The sequence below is a fragment of the Podarcis liolepis genome, assembly GCF_965112155.1.
Source record: "Podarcis liolepis genome assembly, chromosome: 3".
NCBI lineage: Eukaryota > Metazoa > Chordata > Lepidosauria > Squamata > Lacertidae > Podarcis > Podarcis liolepis.
In genome coordinates, this window is record NC_139557.1 from 3,227,924 (window position 1) to 3,255,773 (window position 27,850).

The following is a 27,850-nucleotide window of genomic DNA, read 5'->3' on the forward strand; positions in this document are numbered from 1 at the left end:
AGCAGGATATCAGGTTTATTAACAGTCATGAACAGAAGTCACATTCATTGCTGTTTATATATAAAGCTAGGCAGAAAATACAGTTGCCCATAAATTGAAAGAAAAAAATACTATAAGAGTTACATTTTAATTAAGATATTGGGGAAAACGGACAGAGAACAAGGGGTGATAAAAAGAATTCGGTACGAACTGCTAAGAAACAAAAAGTTGCATCAACTCACTAACAAGAAATGAAAGGAGATTAATTATGAATTGGGTAAGGGGGGGTGCAACTTATATTGCATTTTCTTTATAAACATTCAGACTGCTCAATAGATACTCTGTACGTTTCACTGGGGCTGGTTCTCTGTTGTAAAGGCCGTTCTGGCGACTTGGCTCTGAGTTTTAACAGGCCGGGGTCTAGACTAAGGAGAGGGTGGATGTTATTCTGATCAAATGATGTAGATGTCCCAGGCAAAGCAGCCTCTTGAAAGTGCAAGTCCTTCTTAGTAAATTTATTTTTTACTATGCTGCACAGCACACTGATCACCACTACAAGAGCACAGATGAAAAAAACAGTGGTACCTACAAGAATCTCGGTATAGCGGAACAAGGAGCTAATGCCTGCAAGATAAATAAAACTGCTTTGTTGAACTCGTTCTTTCCCGAATGCTTTTTGCGCACAAAATTGCCTTCCACATTCAAAAGAGCTCATAGAACAAGTCAAGGATTCTAGGAGACCAACATTCACATTTCATGCTCCTCCACACTCAGGACAGGAGTTAACTATCTTAGGGTGAAGACACAACATTTTTAGAACATAGTAATGCTGAATTTGGAAGTTCATCTGCCACACGCAGTGCAAACATAACTTGCCCTCTTCTGGAAAATATGGCCCTGCTTTCTGCAGCATTATGCACAGTTTGAATTTCTTTGTTTAAAAGCAAATCTGGGATAACCCCCCTGTCCATTAACCCCCATAGGCTACTAACCATCACTTCCTTACACTGCTTAGGGCAGTTTTGCAACTATCAAAATGTTTTGCTGTTTCTTTCTTTTTCTTTTTTTATAAGGTCAAGGAAGAACATATAACAGAACATAATGCACATCACACCTGAAACAAAAGGAAGACAGCTCGCACCAAGTGTGAAGCAAAATGCAGGAGTGAAGGCTGAATCAGCATAAGGCTTGCTGGCACACATGCCTGAATATCTGTCTGTCATGCAAATTGTTAAGGCGAAGCTCACACTATTGAAGAACTCACCGTGACTGCTTTTTAAACACTGTGTCCACCTTCATCCATATATTCTCAGGTGATATGAACAGAAGCATAACTACATCAAAGACTTTCAGGAGCCACAGTACAACTAAAAAGGCCTAATCTTACTCTGACAGCTTAAGAGGTTGCTACGGTAAACTGGCAGGTTGAATTTCCAATGCAAATAGCATACTACTTCTAAGATGGACAATTATTTCAAACTCACCTTCTGTCTGATTCTACAAGATTTACTGTTCATAAGAAAAAAAACCTGCCGTAGGATGAGCCCAGTCTTGTGCCAGCTGGCTGGGGTTTAAGAAGAGGAATATACTTCCCCATGCACACCCCACTACAAGCAAGAAAGCAGCTTCCAGATTAAGATGTGCACCCAACTGATATCCCATAGAACGAGAAGGGAAACCTCCTAATGGTCTGCTGTGTCTCTGTTTTATTTTGTGGTAAGCATTTATATTTTAGTTTTAACATTTTAATGCAAACTGCTGTTATGTTAAGCAGCATAACATATTTTCTTACTAATTATTTTTATTCTAATTCCCAATACTAAATAAATAAATCCCAAAGCACATTTATAAATACATACCTGTCCATGGATTATGAAAGCACAGGGTTCCTGAATTTTTTGGAGAACGATCCTCATAACCTTCTTTACATTGACATATATATGTGCCATATCCATTGCGACAGATTGCCTTGTCACCACATTGCCCAATCCCAGAGCTGCATTCATTCACATCTGGCAGGTAGAGAGAGAATAAAATTGTTCTGCAGTAACATGGTTATAAACTTTGAATAGCATGTTTTCAGGCTACCAGTCATATAAGCCACAGCTAACCAATTAAGTAGGAATTTAGTATGCCTTGGAAGCTGTCTTACTGCCACTCATTACTTATGTCTCCCATGGACTGGCAGAATAAACACCAAGACAACAGCCCTAAGTCCCATAGGTGCAAGGAGAAACAAGAAGAAAAAGATATTACACAATCCCAGCTAAACAGATATAAACTAGAAACAACTTATACAAACAATTCTGAAAACAGAGGACAAGTCAAAATAACAAAAATATAAATGAAAATGTTGGGGTATGCAATGCTATGGCATTCCATATGTATGGAATAAAATAGATTTTCCTTAAGCTTTGGCTTTTCCTGATGTTAAGGATTAGTCTTTGCATGCACAAAGCTTTTATTAGCCAGCTACCTTTTTAGATATGAGCACTGCATGCAGTATTTGAAGTATTATAGCTGATTAATTTCCCATCTTCTCCTTTTCTTCACCTCTTTCAGTAGACATTTAAAAAAATTCCCTCCCACTTTTCCTGTAGCATCCATTCTATTTTTTTTTAAAAAATGATATTTATTACTTTTCGAACAGTTTCAACACAACACTACAAACAGAAAAAAAGAAAAAAGAACAATACAAAAACACTACATGCAAAACAAAAACAAACAAAAACAATTTAAAAACACCTCAAACATTTTCAATATCTTATCTTTCATTCGCTTATTTCCAACGACCTCCTCACACCTCCCTTTTTGTATTCCACTTCTATTAATTGTTTCAGCAATTCCTTTCCATCTTCCTATGTTTTCTATCCTATAATTATCTTAACACATTCTTGCCTTATTTTTTCCTTTAATTTTCTATTAATCTATTTATACTTAATTCCTTATAACATTTCTACTAAAGCCATATAACTTCATTCCAACATTCTTCTAACATTCATTAATTTTACAATATTTCTATAAATAGTCTTTAAACTTTTTCCAGTCTTCTTCCACCGACTCTTCTCCCTGGTCTCGGATCTTGCCAGTCATTTCCGCCAATTCCATATAGTCCATCAACTTCATCTGCCATTATCCAACACTTCAGTACTTTCAAGAAGCAACCATTCTCTCAGCCAGCAAAAAGCAGATGGTTCACAACAAAGTTTAAGGGTCTGGCAGGGCAAGTCCGCCTCCTTCTTTGGCATCCATCAATATCGAGGCTTCCTGCCCTGCCAAACAAATCTAGAGACGTCCCTCTGCCACCTCCTGAAACAAATCCATCCCATCCAAAGCTTGCAATGTTTGAAACAAAAGCAACATCCCCAACAACACAGCAACCCTCATCCCAACCACAGCAACTCGGCCCAACAATAACAACTTCAGATTTGCCCATATTTCCATATCCCCCTTCTCTTCAATCCAACGTCCTTCACACTTATCCTTGAATAAATTCACATTTCTGGCGGTCATGCTAACCCCCAAATACCTCTCTTTCTCAACCGATGTTAGTCCTCTCTCCTCCTGAAACTCTGTCAAGCTTTCCTTTTCCTCAGGTAGGGCTCTGATCCTCAAATTCATCTGTTTCTCTTTAAGTTCAATCATAACCAATGTCAGCTTATGTTCATCAAGTTGTCCTTGTATGGATGGGACTCTCTCCAGTTGTATTGCTTTACATTCAGCAGCAAGGGTTTTCTCCTTGACTTCATCCGCAGTTTGCCGTATCAAAGTAGATTCCTGTATCAATTTCTGGATGGTTTCTGTATTGGTATTCACCTTTTGTCCCAGATTATTTAAACTTTCTGCCATTAAGTCTATTTTAATATTTGCAGCATCCACTTTCACATTTATCACGTCTGTTTTCTTGTGAAGCTGTTCCAGCGAATCGTTTATTTTCACTAATACGACCGCTAAGGCCTCTTCTGTTGACATTCCGTCTGTTTTTTCCTTTCCATTTGCCATAACACTAAAGAGATTCAAGGTCAACCCCAGAGCCTCACAATTCTTTATCTTGCAGCTGGAAATTCCCCTAGCCCAGCTCCTGCAGAGCAACCAATTTCAAAAGCTTCCACTAGGGGAAAACAGTTTCTATTTGTATTAGTCAGTACTGTCCTCTTTTAAACAATGTTCTAATAATCCAAAGTTAGTTTCAGTTTTCAGTTACTTTTAAAAAACAGCCGGAGACAGTAGAAACAATGTATTTTCTTGTTTAGCTACCTGTCAATGAACGTTCTAATCGCTGTCAATGAACATTCCAAAAGACATCGATCCTGCTAGCAGCCCGTTTCCAGGGTCTGAGCGGCGGTATTCTAACTCTCTTGACTCTCTCCTACAGGCATATTCAGTCCACCACTCCCCCCCCTTCTCCTGTCTCCAAAGGGAGGGTTTAGTTCTTTGCCAATGGAGATTTAGTCTTTTACAAAAGGCTTTCCAAGACTTCAGCTTGCAGGCTCGTTGCTTTAGTTTATTTACAAAAGGGGAGGCGGACTTCCTGTATTGAACCTCCCCGTTTCGATGCCAAATTAAACGTTTAAAAATCCAATTCCCCCACTTCAGCTCTACTCACGGGTAATTACTTTAGAGTCAAATTGTCCACAGGAAAAGGTCAGTGCTCTCCAGCAACAGCTATGCGGCTTCGCTCCATGGAAGAAGCAGACGATTCGAAGCACTGCGCCGCTCACCCCACATCACTCCGGATCCCCGAAACCGGGTTTCCCCGCGAGTAGGGGAGGCGCAAAAGGTGCCCGCTGAATCCACATTCACAGGCTTCTCCCGCCTGTATTTTTTACGGGTCTCCGCCTTTGCTGTGGCGGTACAGACCCAAATTCCCACGGGGCAAATTCCTCCCGATCAGAGGAATTCCGCCATTACCGGAGGCACCTCCCCGGAAGTCCCATTCTATGTTACCCCACTCCACGCCCAGTTCTTTCACTCACAATGATCACTTCATGGTTATGCATGTCACAAGCACTTCCTCACAGGTGGAAGCACTGCGCAACCTCCATTATGGCTGCACCAGAAATCCTGCTCAAGCATGTACTTTGCATGTGGCGCACCAGAATGTCAACAAAATTGGCTGAAATGTCAAGGGTGGATGATCTTCACCACCACTAGCTTTTTAACTTGACAACACTAAAGCTCCATCTGCACTATACACCTAAAAGCATTGTTATACCACATTAAACTGTCATGGCTTCCCCAAAAGAATCCTGGGAACTGTAGTTTGTTGTAAGAAGACCCCTATTCCCCTCACAGAGCTAAAATTCTCAGAATTCCCTGGAAAGGATTGGCTGTTGCTGTTTAGGGCATGAAGGCTGCCATAAACAGATTTGCCCAGCACACTTCCGACCAGACTTTTAGCAGAGCTGAAATACAGTCTGCAGCTAAGCGTGAGGAAATTGGCCCTGAGTCTCGATTGATGAGGCAGATTACTTTATTGCCTGTTGCTATTTACAGAAACTACTGTAGATCCCTGCAGCAGATCTGCTTGCATCCTCTCAGCAGATCAAAACCAAAACGCTCTCTTAGTCACTCTCAATAATGTGCTGCGCGTGGCCATGACTTCACTGTCTTATCTTTGCACCGGTGTAAACAATCCAGCTTCACAACCAGAGTTTCATCTTACATGCAGAAACTCAGGAAGACAGTTTTCTGAAAACGAATGACCAGTACCCCCAACAAAATCATGCTGAGAATTGTAGCTCCGTGAGGAGAAATAAGGGTCTCTTAGCAATTCTTAGCACCCTTAACAAACTGCAGTCCCCAGGGATGCCATAACTTCTTAAAGTGGTCTGATCCTGCTTTAAATGCATAGTGCAGCTGGGGAATGGACACTGAGGGGATAACCCATAGTCTTCATGTGCATGGTTTCAACAATGACTTGCTTTGGAGCAGGACCTGTCATTGTAAAATAAAGTGCTAGAAGCCAAAGGCGAATGTGCTTCAAACGCCATGAGGGGAAGGCAGATGGAGAAACAAGATGATTTGGAGAGAAGCAACTTTTGGGAAGAAGAGTTTGGATTTGATATCCTGCTTTATCACTACCCGAAGGAGTCTCAAAGCAGCTAACAATCTCCTTTCCCTTCTTCCCCCACAACAAACACTCTGTGAGGTGAGTGAGGCTGAGAGACTTCACAGAAGTGTGACTGGCCCAAGGTCACCCAGCAGCTGCATGTGGAGGAGCGGAGACGCGAACCCGGTTCACCAGATTACGAGTCCACTGCTCTCACCACTACACCACACTGGCTCTCAGTGGGAAAGAGTTACACATGCCCCTTAATGGCTTCCCTGCTCCAAATTTTCCTCTCTTGAAGAGAAAAGCAGGTATTAGGCTTTTGTTGTATGCTGTAGAGTTATGTGGGTCAAACTGCATGCAATACCTGGATTGCATCCTGAGACCAACTAGAATGAAGTTTCAGTCCCATTTGATGCCATGTAACTTCTAAATTGATTTAGGAGACAGTAACACAATGTTAAGGTGTAATTCAACATTACACTATTACAATCGTTCTGTCTGCAAAAGCACTTTTGCTTGCATGATGGAACAATAGCGATCTGTTTGCTATTCTGGGGATCTCCTGACTCCCCTAGCCTATCTGGGATAAGCCCTCTTGTGCTGGCTCTCATTAATGCAATTGTTCAGTTGAATCCAGCTCTAGTGATCAGCTTAATTGTTCTGTGGATTAAAGGCCTAATCTTTCCTCCTACTTTCACTGGTGCAAAAATAGCAAGCCCAGAATTTTATTCACTGAATGATTAAAGTTTCTTTTCTAGCTAGTGATAGGAAGACCTATGGAATTTCCCCCCCTTACTCTCCCATCCCAAACCTCCCCATCTCTATCTAACTTGCTATTTTATACCACCCATAAATAGTGTAACTCTTTTTACACACCTCTCACCACAACTGTCTGAACCTTGCCAAGTTCCACAGATGCTCCACCAAGGTCTTCCAGTTGCAAATGCAATAAGTGAGATATATTCTTTTCTTCTGGTGTTAGATGGAGCCAGAACATGAATATCAGGTTTGGACCATTTTGTCTACATATAAAAATGGAAGTATTAATTTCAAATGAGTGAGTACATTAACACTTCCCTTCTCTAGTAGCTGAGCACATATAATAAAGGTATTATCTCAGCTTGGGAATAAGAAGACAGAAGGCAAGTTGAAGGTTTACTACAGAGAAGGAAGGAAGAAGGGTTGGAAATAATATTGTTGGCTTTTCCTCATTAAGTGCAACTGATAAAGAATAGCACGCAAATTCAGGGTGCTTTAAACCAAGTTTGTTACCATTTTAGGGCAATCTGTAGCTTAGTTGACATACCTATCAGTTTCAGTTTCTTCTTTCCTTATAATTTCCTTTAGCTTGACTTCCTTGACTTTGATTGAGAGGAGTTTCACTTTCTCTTGCACCTGAAGAAAAAAAGCCCAACTGTGAGTTTATATTACAGATAACCAATGGTTAAATCAATGGCAACAGAGACAAAGGTGCTGATAGCATAATTAATATCCTCTTAAAAATAACAACAAAAGCCTCACCTAGGTATGGTGGATCTCAGTTTTTCCTACTATGGGACAACTACGCAAGAATATGTAATATAAAAATACTATTTTGTTTTTATAACTTTACTTCAAGTGTTTCAATTGCACCTATAATAAATATGTATTATATATCTATTATATCTCTTCAATATGTTTCCACTCTTCTTTCCCTTCTTCTAACTCACAAAATTCTTATTCCATTTCTCAATATCAACATCTCTTAGTCACTCTGAATCTCTTTCACAAAAACTCTTATTATTCCAAAAATAGTGAATGCTCACCATTTCCCCAAAGATGTCTATTTCCTTGTGTGCCTTCTGGTGATTCTTTGTGCTTCCATTTTATTCGTCACAAAAAGGTGAAAATCCAACCTTTCTGCTGTCTTTAATTTGTCTGAATACCCATGTTTAACTAACTGTGCACTTTGAAAATTTATTAAACTCATTTTGTGGAACTGACATGATACCAGCATCAACATGACGCGCCACAGGCAAGGTGTGCCCCCACCTCAAAAATAAAGAACTAAAATTGAGGACTTGAGGCTCCTCTATTAAAAGGACTGACATATAGCATTACAAACACAATCGGCTTCACCATACAACCAGTGCCATTTCTTTTCTTACCTGACTCTTAATAGAGTCTATGAGAGCTTTTTCCAACTCACTTCCAGTGGGAGAGCTCCATCCTTTGTTTTCTATACCAAAACTTATTTCAAACAGAAGATCTGCAGAAGACCCAAAGATTGCCGAAGTACAGTGAGGATACAGAGAATAGCAGAGCAATTCCAACAGCTTGCCGCCGTATTTAAAGCTAACAGCCCCCTAAGCCAGTGTGGTCTAGTGGTTAAGATGTCAGACTAGGACGTGGGAGACCAGGGTTCAAATCCACACCCAGCCATGAAGCTCATTGGGTGACCTTAGGCCAGTCACAGTCTCTCAGATGGACCTATCTCACAGGGTTGTTGTGGGGATTAAAAGAGAAGGAGAAGCAGGTATATCACCTTGAGCTCCTTGGAGGAAAAGGTGAGATATAAATGCAGGAAATAAGTGAGCACAAAGGAAAGTGTTCCCTGCACCCAAATGGCCTACGTGCAGCATGAGTATCATTTGTTTAACAGTCAGTGATGTGTCAGGTCACCCAGCCACTTAAAGGATCTACACTGGCTCCCAGAGCTGACCTTTAAAGCCCCAAACAACCTTGGCCCAGTATACACAAAGGAGTGTCTCCACCCCCATCGTTCAGTCTGAACACGGAGGTCCACCTCCAAAGGCCTTCTGGCAGAAGTGAAGCTACAGGGAACCAGGCAGAGGGCCCTCTTGGTGGTGGTACCCTCCTTGTGGAATGCCCTCCCATGAGATGTCAAGGAGATAAATAACGACACAACTTTGCAAAGACATCTGAAGGCAGCCCTGTCTAGGGAAGTTTTTAGTGTTTGATGTTTTGTTATGTTATTATATCTGTTGGAAGCCACCCAGAGTGGCTGGGGCAGCCCAGTCAAATGGGTGGGGTACAAATAATAAATTATTAATTATTATTATTAAACTACACTGGGAAAACAAGTTTTTTAAAAGTTCTTCCACCCTTGAGGAAGGGGATACGGAAACGTTACCTCCAGGATTGTGCTCAGATTCCAGTACAAAATTATTGTCATGGGGCTTCAAAACAGAATCACTCTCTATGGAAGAAAGACAACGGAAAAATATCAATCTAGTACAGTACATACAGTTTATTGTAAAATAACCCCCCCACCCTAGCCCCATATGCAATATGTGGAATGAAAATACACTTTATGCTTGCACACATGTTTATATGCACAAGTAAAACATTTATCAATGAACACAAGACATTTGACAGCCTTCAGAGAATTGGGGGCATTTGCCTTGTGGTACCTTAAAGATTTAACAAATGGATTGTGGCATAGTCTTTTGTGAACTAGAATATCAGTCGGTAGGCGAATATAGACACAAACACAAAGAAAGAGAGAGAAAACATAGCTGGCATTTTGTCAAACAGTAGGGTTCCATTATCAATAAAATAAATAAATAAAATAAAAACAATTAAATGCAAACAGTACAGAGTGAAAATTCTGCAAAGGAAGAGCAGTGACCATTCATAATAAAAGTGACTGACCAGTACTGAACGAGTGGGGGAAATTCAATGTGTGAAGCAGCTCGGATTTAGAGTGACAATTTTGTTTCGTCTGCTAACAGTTACTGACTCCCCCTCCTATATCAAACACTAGAAAAAGCTGAAAACCACACACTGCTCAATGGAGTTAAGCCAGATTTCTGAAACACACAGGCTAGCAAGGATTTCTTCTGTACTTTCCCCAATTAGCTCCGTTCATTTACCAGCCTCAGCTGACAGATAAGCAGTTTAGAGGTAACAAGACTTACCATAGGAATTATTCTCTGCTTTCAATGAAGTTTTATGACTTGACACCTGAGCAGAAGGTGAGTAGGGAGGATTTGGGTTTATGCGTTTCTTTTGCAGTAGCTCTGCGTTTCTGGTTACTGGATTGTTGAGAGGCGAAGTAGAAACTGCCTCTACTTGGGTACCTTTTGAGTTCTTTGAGGGAACAGCCTGGAAATTCGTAGCTGTAGTGGTTGTGGGGCCCAAGAGTTTCCTGTTAAGCATCCTTAGAGAAGGAGCAGGCAGCACATTAGGGTACCCTACAGTGGTCAGATAGGTTTTTGGTTTGGCTGTAGGAATGTCTGGCATTTCTGTAGTGAGCTGCTCTGCTCCAAGAGAGTCATTTTTTCCTACAGCAGTAGTCACTGCTATGTACTTATCACTGTTGTCATTCTCTTCTCCAAAGGCTTGATTGTTCCTCTGCTCTCCTGTAAATACTTCCTGCAGTTCCAAGTGTTGAAATTCCATTTCATCCATGATTTTCCTGGAGAACTCAGAATTAGTCAGCAGTGAGTGAGGAACCTGTTCTTGCTTCTTCTCTGGGATACTTTTAGGAGGTGAAACTGGAGTTCTCTGATCTTCCATGAACATTTGTGGAAAAGTAGTGCCACTCAAGGCAGATGTTCCTAATATTGTTCTCCCAGTATTGCTCATGTATGCTGGCTTCCAGCGTGTGGTTCTGTGCCCACTATTTTGAAGATTGACAGATTTAGTGACAGTTCCATGACCTTTCATTGCCACCGATTTTGTCATCATTCTGACCTTTTGGGACACACGTAGTGTGGCTGAAGAGGCAATTGGCTTGTACATAATTGCTTTGTCTTCATTCTCAAAACTGCTTGATTCTAAGACTAGAGTTTTCTTGAAGTTGCTGGAAGAGGTTTCATTCCCATTCCTAATGTCATCAATAGTTGGCTTAGCAACATGTATCCTCTTTATATCAAGAGGTTTCAAGGTAACTTTTTTTTTGGTTTTCAAGAGAGAAACCGTAGGCTGTAGAAATGATTCTAAGCTTGTAGCCTTGCTATTTCCCCACCACCTCTCTTTACTAGTTGCTGGAAGCCCATTTTCGCTGCTAAGCTTTCTGCTAGTGTTTACAAAATCCAAAATATGCTGAGAGTGCATTATAAAAGACTTGGGAGAAAATCCAGCACTGCTGTTAGATTTCACAACTGGCCTTTCACCACCAGTAAAAGTTTCATAATCTTCAAATACATAATACCGTCCTTTAAAATATTTATGACTATGGTTGTGAGAAGACATTGTTGACAAAAACACTATATGGACAGCCACAGCCTGTGCAGCAAACACCAAAGTACCATGGTTTCTGCATGCATAAGTTACTTTGCTTTCAACACTTGATAAGACTCCTTGGAATATGAGCTTATCCTGATTTTCTTCACATTGTGAAATCCCTTCAAATCCTTCTATGTAAATCAGGATGTGCTTGTGAGGACCAGCCCAGACAGTCCAGTTGCACCAGCTGTTGCCTGGCATCCGGCTCAGATCTGGAGGAGAGAAAGTTCCAGCATCGCCCTCCAAGACAGCGTGGCAACTCGTTACAGGAAGATACACCAGCAGCCAAGGGGATCCCAATTCTGTAGCTGGAAGATGAAAGAAGGTGTACAATCACCATCACTTTGGGCTCATCCACACTTCCGCTTGTTCGGAGCCTAGAAAGCATGGGTCCAAGGGGTTTTCTGCTTGTCCTATGCTTTCTTGGCACAGGTCTGAGTGGTTTTGCCTTTGTCCCACCATTTTCCTCCTGAAAACCTGCTCTTTCATGCTAATCAGAATAGATGGCAATTTGCGAAACAACCAATTGCCATTTGTTCCAATTCAGCACTAAACTGCGGGTTTCCTCAGGGGGTAGTGGCAGAACAAATGGAAGTTTGGAGGATCCATTTATTGAGCACGATTGGTTTATTGCAGCCAGATGTTTTGAGACTACAATTTGCATCATCCCTGACCACTGGTCCTGTTAGCTAGGGATGGTGGGAATTGTAGTTCCAAAACATTTGGAGGGCCAGAGTTTGCCTATGCCTGGTCTATTGCATTAGAAGAACGACAATAAAATTGCTAGCACATTTGCAAAGCTAAGTAGGGACTGGCCTGGTTTCTTGGCCTTTATTCAATGCTTTGAGCATCTGGAAGCACTTCATCAGTGGCGTAGCGTAGGGGGTGCAGGGGGGGCCGGCCGCACCGGGTGCAACATCTGGGGGTTAGGGTTAGGGGGCGCAAATCCACGGCTTAGGGGGCGCAAATTACTTGCCTTGCCCCGGGTGCTGACAACCCATGCTACGCCACTGCACTTCATACATTGTATTAGTTATGCTTATGGCAATCTGGCCAGGCAGTTTGGTGTTCTACCTGTTTTGCAGTATACCCATATTGCTCACAGGCCAACTATAGGTCTACAATAGACAAAGAGAGACAGCATAAAAGATCTGCTCAGACAAGCTCCCCTTGCCCCCCAACACACACCCCAGAAGCAGACTGCTGATGTTGACAGATCACTGGTTGGGGAACAAGTGGAAGCCTGCCTGAGTTTAGGCAACTTCAAAATAATGCTGACTCTGGACACACCTTGCGAGGTAACACAACTGCGATTTGCCAGTCTTCAAGGCAAGAGAAAACATTTCTGAAGATTTATCACAGGGCCTCTTCACACATCCTTTCCAGATATAAAACAACTCCACATCATCCAGGGTTAAGAATGAAGCTGAAAAATCATTTTATTTTACTTCTTGGCATATACGTGCAGTTGGCATGTATGTCAAAAGCTGACAGCACTTGCTCCTTGGTGCTGACTGGAGGCCACTGTTGTGGTTGTGACAGTATGGAAAACACCACACTAATCTTCTGACACCAACCAGTCAATCATTGTGCCACTTGGACAAAATCTGCTGAAGAAAATGTTGGAAGTTTGTATTTCCTATCCCATTTGCTGTAAGCTATCAAGAGCACAAATACAACTCTCTGAGAACTATAGGTAGTCGATCAGGGTTATATGTTTCAGAAATAACAGCCTCCATCTTCTTGCACCTGAGCCATCACATCCAGTAAGGGGATTTGCTTTGCTTGACTTCTCCTTCTTATGGCTCTCTTTGCAGCTTCCAGGCACTGAGCCCAACACCTCCCTCCCAAGGGCTCCCAACACAGAGAGATTCCAGGGATGTGGTGCTACAGCCCCTCCAGTTCCTCAGTTAATCTGAATCTTCTCATTGCTCAGCTGCAAAGTTCATAACCTACGTAGCTGAGCCTGAAACATTGGCTTGAGGAAAACTGGCAAAGAATAAATCAAATCACAGAATCCCACTGGTGGTCATCTGAGGGGCATGAAAATACCAGATCTGCAAAATTCAAAGAACACCCTAAAGCTGGAATAGGAGAGGCAGCTGTTTCTGCCATGGGAGTAATGTGATACTTTAGAAATAAACATAATGTAAATACTGCCCTGTGGGCACTTGTGCATTTAAAGTGTGGGGGATACAAAACAAACACACCACCTCTGCTTCCCAGATTTAAAAGAGGGACTGACATTTTCTCTGGCAGTTCTCCCTCTTTGTTTTAGCAGAGCCCAACCCAAGGGCTTAGTCAGGAAGAGCAGCAGCAGCAGAAATCCATTGCTCACAGGCTCCTTGCCCTGCAGCAGCCCCACTCCCCATCCTGGAAGGAAGACAACTAGCCTCTAGGGATTACCTCACCATTTGAATCATCCCTTTGGTACTGAGCCTACCCTGCAGCCATACTGCACCCCCCCTCCAAAGTACACAAATCCCAACAATACTTGTGCACAGTACAAAATTGCTGTCAAACCCATGAATGAATCACCTCGCTCCTTCACTGTCAATTTTAAAGCTCACCTGGTTTTGATTCCTGGGATCCATTAAGACTTGTGTCTGCCTAAAAAGAAAACCAAGGGATTTACTCTTATTATTATGCAAGTATAGCACAGATACAAGCGCTTTTCCCTACACACAGTCATTCCAGGGCTCACTGCTTATTAAGTGCCAAAATCCCATTAACTCCGGGAAGTGCACAGTTTACTTTACAGAGGAAATGGTGCGTTTATTTAACATATGTGGCTATTTCTATCAGAGGTACATGGGATATAAATGGAAGAATGAGGTGCTTACATGAAGCCCTCTTGGGGCAAGATGTGTTTTGACTTGACTCTTAGGACAACACCAATACTCACCCATTCATTATGTTTTCCTACATCAAAGTTTGGTGTCGGGAAAACCCTGGAAGCTTGATTAGTAGTTTCCTTCCCTAATGAGCAAGAGCAAAGCAAAAGAAGAAATAATGCCAGTGGAAAAAGCAACTTCATCATAAAGTTTTACCAAGCCCCTCCATTAAATATCTCCACAGTTGCTCCTTTCCTAAACCATTCAGTGTCTGCTGCAGCTGTTTCACTTGCTTTCTCTTAGGGAAGCCTGTTGCAGGTCTCCCTCTCACTTTTCAAGGCCAGCCAATTCTCCCTCCACCCAAAAGCACTCTATTATCCAATCAGATTACAAGGTGCCAAGTAGCACTAATTAAATAGTTGAGGGCTCACTTGCTTGAGAGGATGTTTGCATGTTTACTTGGAAGTAAGTTTCACTTTTCTTAATGAGCCAAGCCCCCAAGAAATAAGTTTGCAGACGGACATAAAAACAAATGTGAGTAAATGGCGTTTGCTAGCTGTGGACTGTACTCTCTAAGTTGTTGTAAAACATGCCTTTGAATTTGATAATAAAGATTGTTTCTATTTATACCATTCCCAGAGAGGTTCATGAGGCACCTGCTCTGTATTCTTTTTAAAGGTAAAGGTACCCCTGACCATTAGGTCCAGTCGCGGACGATTTGGGGGTTGCGCGTTCATTTCACTCTTTGGCCAAGGGAGCCGGCGTTTGTCTGTAGACAGCTTCCAGGTCATGGGGCCAGCATGACTAAGCCGCTTCTGGCGAAATCAGAGCAGTGCACGGAAACACGGTTTACTTTCCCGCTGGGAAGGTAATCTACTTGCACTTGACGTGCTTTCGAACTGCTAGGTTGGCAGGAGCAGGGACTGAGCAACGGGAGCTCACCCCGTCGTGGGGATTCAAACCGCCGACCTACTGATCAGCAAACCCGGGGGGGGATACCCTGGGCTTTTTAGGGGCTTTTAATAGATTTTGTGTGGCTTCCTAAAGTTTTAAAGTCCTACCTGTTGCTCTTATTGATTCATCTCTCATGTGACGTGTTTTATATTGCTTTATATTATCTATATTAACCATTTTTATGTACATGATGCCTCGAAGTGAACTTCAGTCATGGGGTGGCATAGAAATATTGTTAATAAATAAAATACACGTTTATTCATGAAATAAATACTTCCCTAAAGAAAATCCAACGGAGTTAAATGACATTCTCAATGGCTAGATAGAATTAGACTTAGTATGAATTTGAAGTCAAATAATAGAATAATGTATGACACACATACCATAAAGGACCAAGGCCAATAAACCTAAGATTTCCCGAACCCATGTTGGTAAGTTTCGGCACAGCACTTACAACAGCCCCACCTTTTAAATGGTGAATTATTGGTACCAAAAAAGCTTTGAAAGGATATACAGTAAAGCTTGTCCTCTAGCTCCCTCTGGTGGCCATGTGTTGTTTTAGCACCAAAGAAAGCCGATAGCTGAGTGGGCAAAGCACCGTCAGCTGCAGCAGAGAGGACATTTCCCAAGAAATCAGTATGCTCCCTACTTAAACATTAAATGAGAATATTGTTTTCATGCTCCTGTATTACTTCCTACCAAATTATGTATCTGTCAAGTGTAAACATTTTTTTAAAAAAACTGGTTAATTGTGTTTCAATGTGTTTATTATTTCCTAACAAGAAATGCAACTTGCAATATAGTACAACTTAGTAGCTGACTGATCAAAATTGTATTCTTAGAACATTTAGTGGGGCAGACTTTTCTTGGCAGATGAAGGCACAGGGAAAAGTTTTGTATGGCTAGTATCTCTCTTCATGCAAGCAGTAACAGTAGGAAAGCCTATTGAATTCAATGGGGCCTGCTCCCAGGTAAGTGGGGTTCAGAATGCAGCCTAGGCTAGCTGAACCCACATTCCACCGAAAACAATGGGGAAAGTTAGTCATGACTTAAGTGCCAGTTCAGCTCATAGTATGGAATGTCAGAAAACTCTTGGCAATTTAATGAAATATCCTTAGGCTCCAATCTAATGTACTTACCTGGGAGCAAGCCCCACTGAACACAATGGGTCTTACTTCCGAGTAAACGTGCATAGGCTCAGGCTATGAGTTGACCACAAGCCTAAATACCAGAGCAGCTCTCTAGATTTCCTGGCCCCGTGTTGCTGTTCAGAGATGGTGCATGGAAGACACACATGCAGCATATATCATGCACAAAGGTTGGAAATGAAAGTCTCAGCTCAGCCACCTCTAGGGCTATGGGCTCCTCACAACCTCTCAGCCTGAGCTCAGACAGCTGATGCAAATATAGAGTCTTGGATCCGTGGGCAGAAGCTGCTCCTGTTCATGGAGCAAAAGCCAGGAGATAGAAGAAAAGGGATGTCTTGTCCATTGAAAAGTGCCACTGAGGTGATAAGAATACTTTTACTGATCCCAGTCCTGTGGCTTCAGTAGTTGCCTCCTTGGTCTCACCTACATTCGTAAAGACAAAGTGCTTTATATGTGTTACAACGCTGTGACACCAGATGGCGCTGTGGAGCCCTGTCTTTCGCCAAGCGAATTTCCCTGTATGAAGTTTACAACACATTTAACTGAATTGCTTTTTTGATGTGTCTAGGTCCAGCCCTGCACTGAAATTAAGCAAGTAAAGCTTTTCCTTTTTTCCTGCCATGGACATGAAATGATGAAGAAAATTTCCAGCTGCTAAATTTTCTATGTGTTAGGCTACTGTTGAAGGCACAGACTGAAGACAGCAGGAAAACGAGCAGCCGTATCAAGAGTTGTGGGTTGGAATTCGGCAGCATTGTCTTCATTGTTGATGCTGTGCTCTAGAACATACAAAGTAATAAAAATGAGACTAATACCTATCCCTGTTAGCTGGAATTAGGAAGGCTGGCTCCCCAGAAAAAGTGAGCCTAGGCCCCTCCACTTTTAGAAATCAGGCACCCTGCTCACTTGGCTCCAGAGATTGTGGTGGGACAGGCCTGGATTAGGAAAAGTGAAACTGCTTTGAAGTTTTATAAAGCCATACACATTTCCCCCCTGAAGTAGGAGAGAAAGGTATCTGATCCACAACTTTGGCTCTAACCCTGCAAATATTTGTAGAGTACCTACTGAGGTCAAAGAGGTATATAGACACAAACAGCTAAAAAATTGGTTCATCAATCAGTGGCCTTACTCTGTGAAGACGGCTTTGAACGGAGACCAGAGAAGGTAATCTAAGGCCAATGTTTTTCAGACAAGAGAACATCTGTTTCCTTTCACTGCTAACCTGCTGTAAGGCTGTCCTGAAATGAATACTGACGTCTGTAAGTAGAGACGTTGTTGACATAGCACCTAATGTGATTTTTCTGCCTGGGAAGGTGTTCCAGGGGCTGGGAGAGACATGAGATGTTTGTGTGCGATTGCAACATGGACTGGGATGGGCAATGGATGCCTCCCAAGCAAAACATTTATGCAAGGAGTGTAGGATTTCTCTGAACAGTATTTTGGGAACAGGAATATATTTTGGGTCTTCAACAACTAAGAAAACTAGCCAATGCCCACAATGCACACACACACACACACACACACACACACACACACACACTGGAAATATTACAAAGAAGAATGGCATGCTAACAGTAGTGATGGCTGGGAATAGCTGGGCAGCCTAACCAGAAGCTCCTGCAGTTTGAATAGTTGTGCAGAAGAAGGAGTTTCATTAGCTTCCGCTTTCTATTCAAGGCTGAAAAAGCTGCCCTTGCAAATGTTTCCCTTTCTACACAGGTATTTAAATAAAGAAGCCCTGCTGCTTGTAGCCATAAGTGCCACGGAAGGGATCAGGCTGCAGCCATAGGAATTTATTACAGCCATTTGAGTGACATCCCCCTGCCCCCCTCCCCCCAAAGAGGCTTTGGGCCTTGAATGGTTAAAGAAAGACAGAAATGCAAGAGATGTAGTGGCTCTGGCCATGAAGACAGCGACTGCCCGTTCTTTGCTCTGGAGGGTTGATGAAGCAGCAGGCCAGAGGCATCTGCGTGGTCTGGATGGAGTTTGCTTCCTCAGGAGAAGCTGCTTGGCTCTTTCACTTCTCTTGGTAGGTGGAAACTTCTTGTTTTGGAAAAGTATTTTCTTCTGTCTGATGGATGCATGTTGCTTGCTGCTGTACTACTCTAATCAGCTTTGTAAGTTTTAAGATTGCATTTAAGGTATCAACATTTTACAGATGTTTGTACAGTCATACCTCGGGTTGAATGTGCTTTGGGATGAGCGCGTTCGAGTTGCGCTCCGCGGCAACCCAGAAGTAACAGAGCAAAATACTTCCGGGTTTTGCCGCTTGCACAGATGGTCAAAATGGCGTCATGTGCATGCGCAGAAGCGGCGAAAAGCGACGCATGCGTGCGCAGATGTGCCGTCGTTAGTTACGTTTGCTTCTGGATGCGAACGGGGCTCCGGAACGGATCCCGTTCACATCTAGAGGTACCACTGTATTGCTGTTTTTATGTTGCCTTTATTTCTTGTTCTTGTATGTTGCCTTGTGTGGCCTGTAAATACATGGAATATAAATAAATAAATCCAAGGGTAAATTTTTTATCTATAATATCCCTTCTCGCAATTAGCAGCTAATGGGGATGATTTCCTTGCTCCTTTGATTTTTCACTTTATCTTCAGTACCCTGCACTCAGCTCTCACCTGTGGCTCCTGGAAGCTGTCGACATACGACAGTGACCACATTCCAGGAATGGCTTCAACTGGCCAGCTAAACCAGGTGAGGATAGCCGATGGGTCTCAAACCCTTGCTAAGTGGGGCTCCCCCTGTCCACGAAGACAGGCTCTGGAGGATTGAGTGGATGAGACCAATAGTGGGTCCAATGGTCAAGGAGGCGGTTTCTGCACGAGCTGCAGAGGGAAATGTGGGGCAGATGGGCCTTGTCAGCCTGAGAAGGTAGCTCATCTAGAAGGAGGAAATCTTTGACCCTAAACCTCCAGTGTCTTGCAGGAGATCTTCGGGAGAAGAAAAGGCTAAGGAGTAAACCCTACACAAACTCAGAGTGGAGTCCCTAAAATGGTTGGAGGACAGTGCCTTGTAGGCCTCCTTCCGGCAACCCCTGCAGCCCAGCTGCTGCCAGATAAATTATTCTGTTTTCCTTTGAACCACCTCTGCCAGGCCGCAGGGTGGGGGTCTTGTTATCCGGGCAGAAACTTGTGTTTCTGTTATGCTGCTTTTTTTCTTTAAAGAAATGCAACAGAAGCATCAAGCCTTTGGTAAATCATGCCACATTGATAAAAATCCCTTCAGTTCACCAATGCCTTATATTTCCCCTCTGGAAAATATATGGTGCTTGAAACGGCTGAATACTTTTACAGCACAGCACACTCCCATGTAGGAGTGCTAACTGGAATAAAATTGGGGGGGCAGGTAAGCCTTGCCCCACATGACTGATCACATGACATGGTGTGTGCACATCATTTGAATGGCAATGGCCATCAACTTTAGGGGGAGCCGAAGGGACCTTGGCCCCTAGGAGTTGGCTCCTAGGCTCCCACGTATGACTGCTCTGAAATCAGTGTTCAGGGAAGGGTTGCAACCTCAAGTCAGTTTTCTTTTCCCACAGCAGGTGTCACCATTGCATACTGCTTTGTGCTAAAAACAAACAAGCCAGCTCTTGGAAATCTCGAATGTTTATTAGACTTCTAAACTGCTCAGAGAGATCTGGGGTGTGGGAAACAGAGTATTTTGTATCCTGGTGTTCATTTCAATGCAAATATCCTTGTTACCAATGCAAATCTGCCTATGCAAATCTGCCTGTGCGGAACCATGAAGGTTTAACGGCAGTAGCCTGTGTGACCTTGGAAAGGAAATGCTGTTCTCGCAATTTGGTGACTGATAAACCTGCTAGGGACCCGTGCCCGTGACCTTTCAGCATGCGGCAATCCTGGTTTAAAGTTAGCTCATAAATGACACACATGAGCTGGCTTCACAAATACCATATGCAATTCCAACTGCTGCTTTTTCAAACCCAGTGTTTCTTTTCTGCGACACTCAGGGCTCAACCCTCTAATTCCCGTGCCCTGCGAAAACTAAGCCTGCTACCAAGCCTAATCATGTGGAAGTGAAACAATAGCGTGTTTATTTCCTCTTGGCCTCTCCTACTCTCCCTTCCTCCACTGTTGTTTCTCCTTTGGCAAATTTTAGATTGTAAGCTCCTCAGGACAGGGATTTGTCCTCTGAGAAGTAGAATCACATGGATGGCCATATATAAATAATAATTCTACCCGTCTTACTGAATACAGTTTTGTCTTTTAAAAAAACGCTCCACATACTTTTCTTTTATTCCCACCCCCAACTCTATCACAGGATTCATGCATAGGTAGTGTTCGGAGATGAACATGTGATATATTCCATGAAGAAACATGGCCTTAATACAATAATGGTAAAATGTGTAGTGGCTGATATAAGGTGGTGATGATACATTAATTGCAATTGCTAGCTCAAAAGTCGCAGGGCTTGATCTAGCCAAGATAAGCAATTTCATGTGCCCATATGCTCAACTCTGTCCCACTGAACTCAACTCAACTCAACTCAACTCTGTCCCACTGAAAGGGACCCCAAAGAGCTTAACTTTACTTGGCTCAGATCCTGCCTTTCCACATCCATAGTGCTGACACCCCTAAAGTCCTAGGTAAAAAGGTGAAGGTAAAGGGGTATCCCTGCCCGTACGGGCCAGTCATGACCGACTCTGGGGTTGCGCGCTCATCTCGCTTAAGAGGCCGGGGGCCAGCGCTGTCCGGAGACACTTCCGGGTCACGTGGCCAGCGTGACGAAGCTGCAGCTGGCGAGCCAGCACCAGAGCAGCACACGGAAACGCCGTTTACCTTCCCGCTATAAAGCGGTACCTATTTATCTACTTGCACTTAGGGGTGCTTTCGAACTGCTAGGTGGGCAGGAGCTGGGACCGAACGACGGGAGCTCGCCCCGCCGCGGGGATTCGAACCACCGACCATACGATCGGCAAGTCCTAGGCGCTGAGGCTTTACCCACAGTGCCACCCGCGTCCCTTAAAGTCCTAGGTAGGTTGTTGTTATTACCTTAATTTTGATATCAGTTGATTTTTATGATTTGTTTGTCTTTGTTGCTGACTAATTTCATGACAATGTCTTATGCTGAATTGGAAGGGAGCCCAAGGGCATACCCTCTAACATTTCTCCAATGAAAATAGGGATGTCCCATTCCATAATGATAATTTTAAAACTTATACCCCACACATCTTACGGAGTTGCCCCAGCCACTATGGGCAACTTCCAACCTCTATAACAATGTAATAAAACATTAAACATTAAAAAAAACCTTTTCCTGTACAGGATTGCCACCAGATGGCTCAGGGGTCAGATAACGCCATACTCTCCAATATTTCTCCTTAAGAAAAGTAGGATTTTCCAGGATCAAATCAGAAACTGGGACAGCTTCTCTAAATCAGGGATGTTCCCTGGAAAATAGGGACACTTGGAGGGTCTGCAAGGGTCATCTAGTCCAACCCCCCACAACGGAGGAATCTCAACTAAAGCATCCCTGAGAGATGGCCATCCAACCTCTGCTTAAAAACCTCCAGAGAAGGAGAGTCTACAGCTTCCTAAGGGAGTCCCTTCCATTGCCAGCTCTTCCTTTCAGAAGGTTCTTCCTGATGTTGAGTCGGAATCTCCTTTCTTGTAACTTGAATCCATTGGTTCTGGTCCTGCCCTCCAGAGCAGGAGGAAACATGCTGGAAAACAGCCTGAGTCACCCCCTGGCTCCATCTTCTCCAGTACCGACTGCATGGACAGGCGCCCCTGCCCCCAGCTCTTCAGCCTTTCCCAGCCCTTCTCCCTGGATTCATTTTTATCTAGAGATATTGCGGACAAAACCTGATACCTAATATGTGCTCAGCATGTGCTCTGCTACCAATAGCCCCACCCAATGTAAAGCTTCCAGGTGACTGAGGTTTGGGCTTGTCCTCAGCGCATGGTGCCTTGAACCTCAAGCCCTTTGCCATGGAAGGAACAAGGCTCTTTGAGCCACATGGTCAGAGCAAAACCCACGAGCAACACAAGAAGATGCCCTGTACTGAGTCAGACCATTGATCCACCAAGCTCAGCATCAGGGTCGGTCGTGCTTCAGGGGGCAGGATCCACAGTGGCAGCAGATCCCAAAGTAGATCTTTATTCCTTCTCTTGTTCCTGATCTGCATCTGCACTCACCCCTCCTTCCCTGGCTGGGATGGGGAGGTGCCATTTTGTGGTTTGCCTCAGGTGCCCAAATGCCCCACTCAGCATTGTTGTCACTGACCGGAAGAAGCTCTCCAGGAGTTCAGACAGGAGTCTTTTCCCAGCCCTGGAGATGCTGGGGGTAGAACGTGGGACCTTCTGCATGCAAAGCATGTGCTCTGCAACTGAGCCTCATGTGGCTGGACATTGTTTAATAGGCCTGCAGAGGATCAGGGATTTCAAAGGATGCAGGAAAGCAGGGAAGATCTGCTGCTACCTGTGCTGCTTATGGAATGGAACTGGAGGGCGGGGGAGACAGGGCAGCCACAGGGTATCTCAGCCTGGTTACACTCTGGTGCTTAGCCAGGTTGTTTTCAGGGAAGAAATGGAGTGGGCTTGGGAGGATACGCAGAAAGAGACTGGCAGAAAACCTGCTTGTGTGGCTGTGAGATACAACAAGGCAGGCTGGCAAGCGGCAGTGGCAGCTGCTCCTCCCGCCCTGTGTTCTCTGTGTGTATATCTGTACCATCTCTTCCGCCCACTTTGCTTTGATCAATTAAAAGCATTTTGTACCTTACACAGACCTCTCGCTTCCTTGGTGCTTTGTCTCCTTGCCTGCCTTCCTCCACCCCCACTCCAGCTTCTTTTCTGCTTCTCCCTCCTCCTCAGCTCATTCTGCACCAGCCCCCCCCCCCCCACTCCAGCACTTGCTCCCCCCCTGCCCCCCAGCTCCCATGCATGCACTGCTTGGGTGGGTTTAAAAAAACAAACAAACTTTAAAATAAAATATCTATTTTATTTGGGTGCATCTCAGGGTTCACCTTTCTCTTGTGCACAGGTTGTTGCTGTGTTGGCTTCAGAAAGATCAGTGCTAAAAGGCTGAAGATGAGAAATAAACATTAATGATATTTACACAGGATTTCCTGGTCATTTATGTTTTAAAGAGATATTAGCACTAATAGGAGAACACATTTCAGGCTATTAGAAACAACAGTAAGCAGCTTTTTGAAAATTGTCCTTGAACATTGTCCAGTGGGAGAATTTGCAAATTGGCTAGGAAAACAAGTTCTACAGTACTATGCTTCTAAGTCTGCAAATGGCCAGTTTATATACCTTGCTAGATGCTGCTGCTTTCATTAGTTTTGGCATGAGCTGAGCATATGGATAGGACCACAAAATGAAGATAACATAACATAGACTCTTTCTGGTACAATAAAAGAACTCATGAGCTGTATTGCTGAGGTTGGGTAATAAACTTATTCCTGTTTTAACCAGCCATCAAGGCCAGACTCCAAGGCCAGTGAAATAAACAAAAAAGTGGGGTGGGGTGGGGAATTGATACTGAATCTTATTTAAACAGACATTTTAACAACTTGGAAAACTGATTTTTAAGAATTATTTTACTGAAAGCTTGTTGCTTCTTTTATTGTCCCTCTAATTTTTCTCTTCTCCTTCCATTAAAAGTACTTTGAGATCTTTGGGGCAAGTAGTTTCTTTATGACTAAGCCACTTAAAATGTACTTTGCATGCAGTAATGATGTTGTAAACATCCACTTTGATTGTGCAAAGTAGCTCTCTCCTCAGGTCTTGGTATGGCTGATCCTCTTAAAAAAATTAAGAAGCCAGCTTTAGGAAGTGGCACTTGCCAGTCCTCGTGGGAGCAAAAGGCAGGTTTGGTTTTTAAACTAATGGAAAAGAAAGAGGCACTTTGGTTTAGGCCTGATGAAATGAAACAGCTTGCATTTATATTGCTGGTTTCCAAGAAGCAGCATTAAGGTGTATGGGCACCAGGATTTGCGGGGTGGGAGGATGCCACTAGCACTATCTGTTTGTGTGCCTACACGCTTCCTCCCCCTGCTCAAGCTGTGCATTTGTAAATAAACAAATAGCACAAAACCACTCAGTCTCGAATATTCTCTCTGCCCAAGGAAGCTGAGCCTCTAAGTACAAAAGGAACTCTCTGAGAAAGGTCACACAAAATAATGGTAGCAACAGCAGTAACAACCACGAAGTCAATGTCAGGCTGTATGCAGAAATCCGCATTCTCTTCAGAATATTTGTACTGAATTTGTTTAGCATGTTCCCTACCTCCCCACCCATTTCATTTGTCAAATTGCACTTGGCATCTGTTCTCCTCCTGCAAGTCCCACCTGGGTTCATGGGCTGCCAAGCTTGAGTTGGCAGAACCTGGAGTCATAACATACAGTGTACCAGTTAGTCATGAAAGTGTTTTGCTGTAATATAAAGTTGAGCTTCTGAGTTCAGTCTGATCGAGCCACAGTGATAAACTCAAGGTCTTACGATGCTGTAATTTAGAGTTTATAAAGCATCAATTAGGCAGGTGCCAATTAATGCTGGTGGTTTGCCTTGTTTATGATGTGTCAAACTAATTAACCCAGCACACAGAGGTATGATCTGCATTCATAGGAAAATGGGAACAGGCTGTGCCCAAATGTAACAAGAGAGTGTACTAAAGGAACCTTCCATTATTCCTTCTCACATCAAGTTTCTTCCATAGCTAGAAAGAATATGCACATCATAAATGGATATGTTGACTGCCAGTCAAGCACACACTTGGATTCCCATCCATTGAAGTTTAGACACCAGGCTACAGAATTCTGCAGTTTCCAGGACAAGGGAAGGCCCATCTAGAGCGCACTGCAGCAATCCAGTCTTGACGTCCCCAGTGCCTGCACTCCTGTGGATCAAGCTCTTCTGGTCCAGGAACGGTCATAGCTGCCATACCAGGCGCAGCTCATAAAAGGTACTTCTAGCCAATGAGGCTACTTGGGCTTCCAGTGACAAAGCTGGACGCAGAAACACCCCAGACAGCATGCCTGCTCTTTCAGGGGGAATGCTACCCTGGGCTGGGCAGCCGATTTATCAGATATGGGAACCCAGCCTCCCCAAGTGAGTGCCTTGATCTTGCCATGAATCAAGCATAGCTTATCTCCCCACACCCACCCCAGCCCTGCCTGTAGGCTACTAGCAGTGTTGAGAGTGCAACATATATCTAAGAAGTAGTTAAAGAGATAAAGATCAGCATCAGCACTCCTGAATAGCATGAGCAAAGCCAGTTCAGTGGTTCCTGTGTTGACAGGAACGTATCTGTGCAACTAGCAGGGTACACACACACACGAAGGACTGAGTTAACTTCTAGTAGGGAGAAACACATTGTAATAACTGAATGTTTCTACTGAGGTGAGTGAATAACTAAACTAGTTAATTCAAGGCTGCCTTTCCCATGAAATGGATAGCAGCCCATATAAACAGGAAAGTGGGAAGAGGCCAAAGACTAGAGATGTGTCATGGAATATTAGCAGGACATTATAAGTGTACATAAGGTGTGTTCAGAAAGGAGAACTGCTGGAAGGGCAAGAAGGTGTGCAGTGCCAGGTGGGCCTTGCATGCCAGATAAGTTTTTGCAGATGGGAGACAGACAACTTTCATTCAAAAGTCCTGTACTTCACAGCTTCCCACTGCATGCATCTGTTTCCTATGCCAGCTGAGGCCCTGCACAGTGGCAGAATCAGCTCCCAGCCGGTGGGTCCTTCTGAATTCCTGGCTCCCCTGCCAGGCCCTCACTTGGTTAATTGCTGCCACCAACCATGTTCCCATCTCCACTATATGTAGTTCAGGAAACGCAAGGTGTGGTTTTGCTACCGCGGGCAAGGTATTCTGTGAAACATCCTATCACTGTGTTCTTTAACTTGGGGTTAAAACTATTGTGATGAATTTTGGTGTTCAGGGTTTGGCTAAACAGAGTGGGGGTCCTGTTTACTGAACACAGCATGTTTCCTACTCATGCAACAGTGAAGCTTGGAAGAGGAAAATCCAATGCTTCTGCAACTGACCTCCCTACTCCACCCCCCACAATAGATGAGATGACTGAACAGTCCACTGAATGTCACACAAATCATGCTGGAAGCCATCAATTGCTGTACTGCTTGTCAGGTGAAGTTAGTATCCTGGTCACCTTTTCATATGAAAAAGCAAAATGGGGATATGTGTGTTTCAATTTATCAAGCTCAAACTAAAACCATCTTAGATGTGTGGTACATAGCTATCAGGGTCTCCACTACCCCAGAATCAACAGCTTAGCCATTGCCAGCAGCCCTGGACCCAGCCATGACAGTGAACTTAGTAAAAACCAAAGAAACTGCTTCTCTTTGCTTCCCTCATTCTAAAGACAGATAACCATTGCATGTCATCCCTCTCACTTCTCTTTTTCATGTTTCATTGATCTCACTTACCTAAAGCTCTTGTGAGACCTGGCCTTCCATTAACTTGCAGGCCAACTTTTCCTCCTCCTGGTTTCTTTCTTCCTTCTGCAGTCTCACTGGGTCTCTAAGTGCCTGCCCGAGAAATACCTGACTCTCTCTCTGTAGTAGGAACTGTAGTGTAAGCTCAGGGTCCAGGCAGTGAGAAGTGGGTCACCTGCACAATTTGTAACCATTTAACTCTCTTGCATTTCTGTATTGGTGCTTCAAGCCACGAAGCCATTCCTGTTTGCGCTTCGTCATTTTGTAGAAATAAAATAAACAAAGCATAGCATATGGTGTGGGTTCTTGCTGATTCCCCTGAAGAAACAAGATAATATTGGCATTTATTGATTCCTGCCAATTACCCCCAAATGAGCAAAGCAATATGGGTCATTTCTAATGTAATTGTGCCAGTAGCAATAATTTCTGTGCCATATAAAGATACTCAAAGTAGTAGCTCTGTGAAAATGTCTGTAAGTAAGATTCAGATTCATGTCTATGTGTCTGTGAGTAGATTTGGTAACAGCCTCTGACTGATGACATAGTGGAGATTTCTGCTAATTCTCAGATTTCAGTATCAACTTCAAAATTACATAATTACACACTGAATAGCTGGAGGAATTGAAATCATTGCTAGAGTTGTTGGAGCTTTAAAAAAAAAAGTATTTTAAAGTTTGCCTAGCAACAGAGGAAACTGAAAACACCCCAAATTGGCCAATACGATTATGACATCTCTGGCCTGGTCTTCCAGTTTCTCGTTATCAGTCTTCAGTTCAGTGTCCACTCTCTCTCTTGTCTTTATTGATAGCTCTGTGGTCAAACCCCCAAATCTTGTCCAGCCTTTAAAAGTGAGGAATTTGAAACTTTCAGGAGGCTGGAAGAGGGTGGCTCTGTTGATTCAACTTCTATTGCTAAGTTACAGGGACACAGGTGGTGCTGTGGTCTAAACCACCAAGCCTCTTGGGTTTGCGGATTGGAAGGTCAGGAGTGTGAATCCGCACAATGGGGTGAGCTCCTGTTGTTTTGGTCCACTCCTGCCAACCCAGCAGTTTGAAAGCATACCATCGTGAGTAGATAAATAGGTACCACTGCAGTAGGAAGGTAAATGGCATTTCTGTGCACTCTGGCTTCTTGTCTCGGTGTCCCATTGCACCAGAAGCAGTTTAGACATGCTGGCCACATGACCCGGCTCCCTTGGCCTGAAAGTGGAGA

At 43.5% G+C, this 27,850-nt stretch overlaps 1 protein-coding gene across 4 annotated transcripts; it reads right to left on the minus strand.

The window, feature by feature from the left end:
- On the minus strand, positions 1–27,806 carry LOC310703093 (uncharacterized protein). 4 transcript variants are annotated; one of them, XM_083495136.1, is made up of 10 exons: positions 23,198–27,806; positions 14,172–14,245; positions 13,837–13,876; positions 9,955–11,574; positions 9,168–9,233; positions 8,182–8,282; positions 7,341–7,429; positions 6,911–7,056; positions 1,839–1,991; positions 1–603 (listed from the first exon to the last, which is right to left on the minus strand). In XM_083495136.1, the coding sequence occupies exons 1-10, from the start codon at positions 23,274–23,276 to the stop codon at positions 290–292; spliced, it is 2,682 nt and encodes an 893-aa protein (XP_083351262.1). In that variant the 5' UTR covers positions 23,277–27,806; the 3' UTR covers positions 1–289. The 4 variants fall into 4 exon arrangements, with proteins under 4 accessions (XP_083351262.1, XP_083351264.1, XP_083351265.1 ...); XM_083495138.1 differs by lacking the exon at positions 23,198–27,806 and adding an exon at positions 12,557–12,873 and having other exon boundaries at positions 9,955–11,568; positions 14,172–14,251; XM_083495139.1 differs by lacking the exon at positions 23,198–27,806 and adding an exon at positions 12,557–12,876 and having other exon boundaries at positions 9,955–11,568; positions 14,172–14,247.
- Positions 27,807–27,850: the final 44 nt, after the last annotated feature.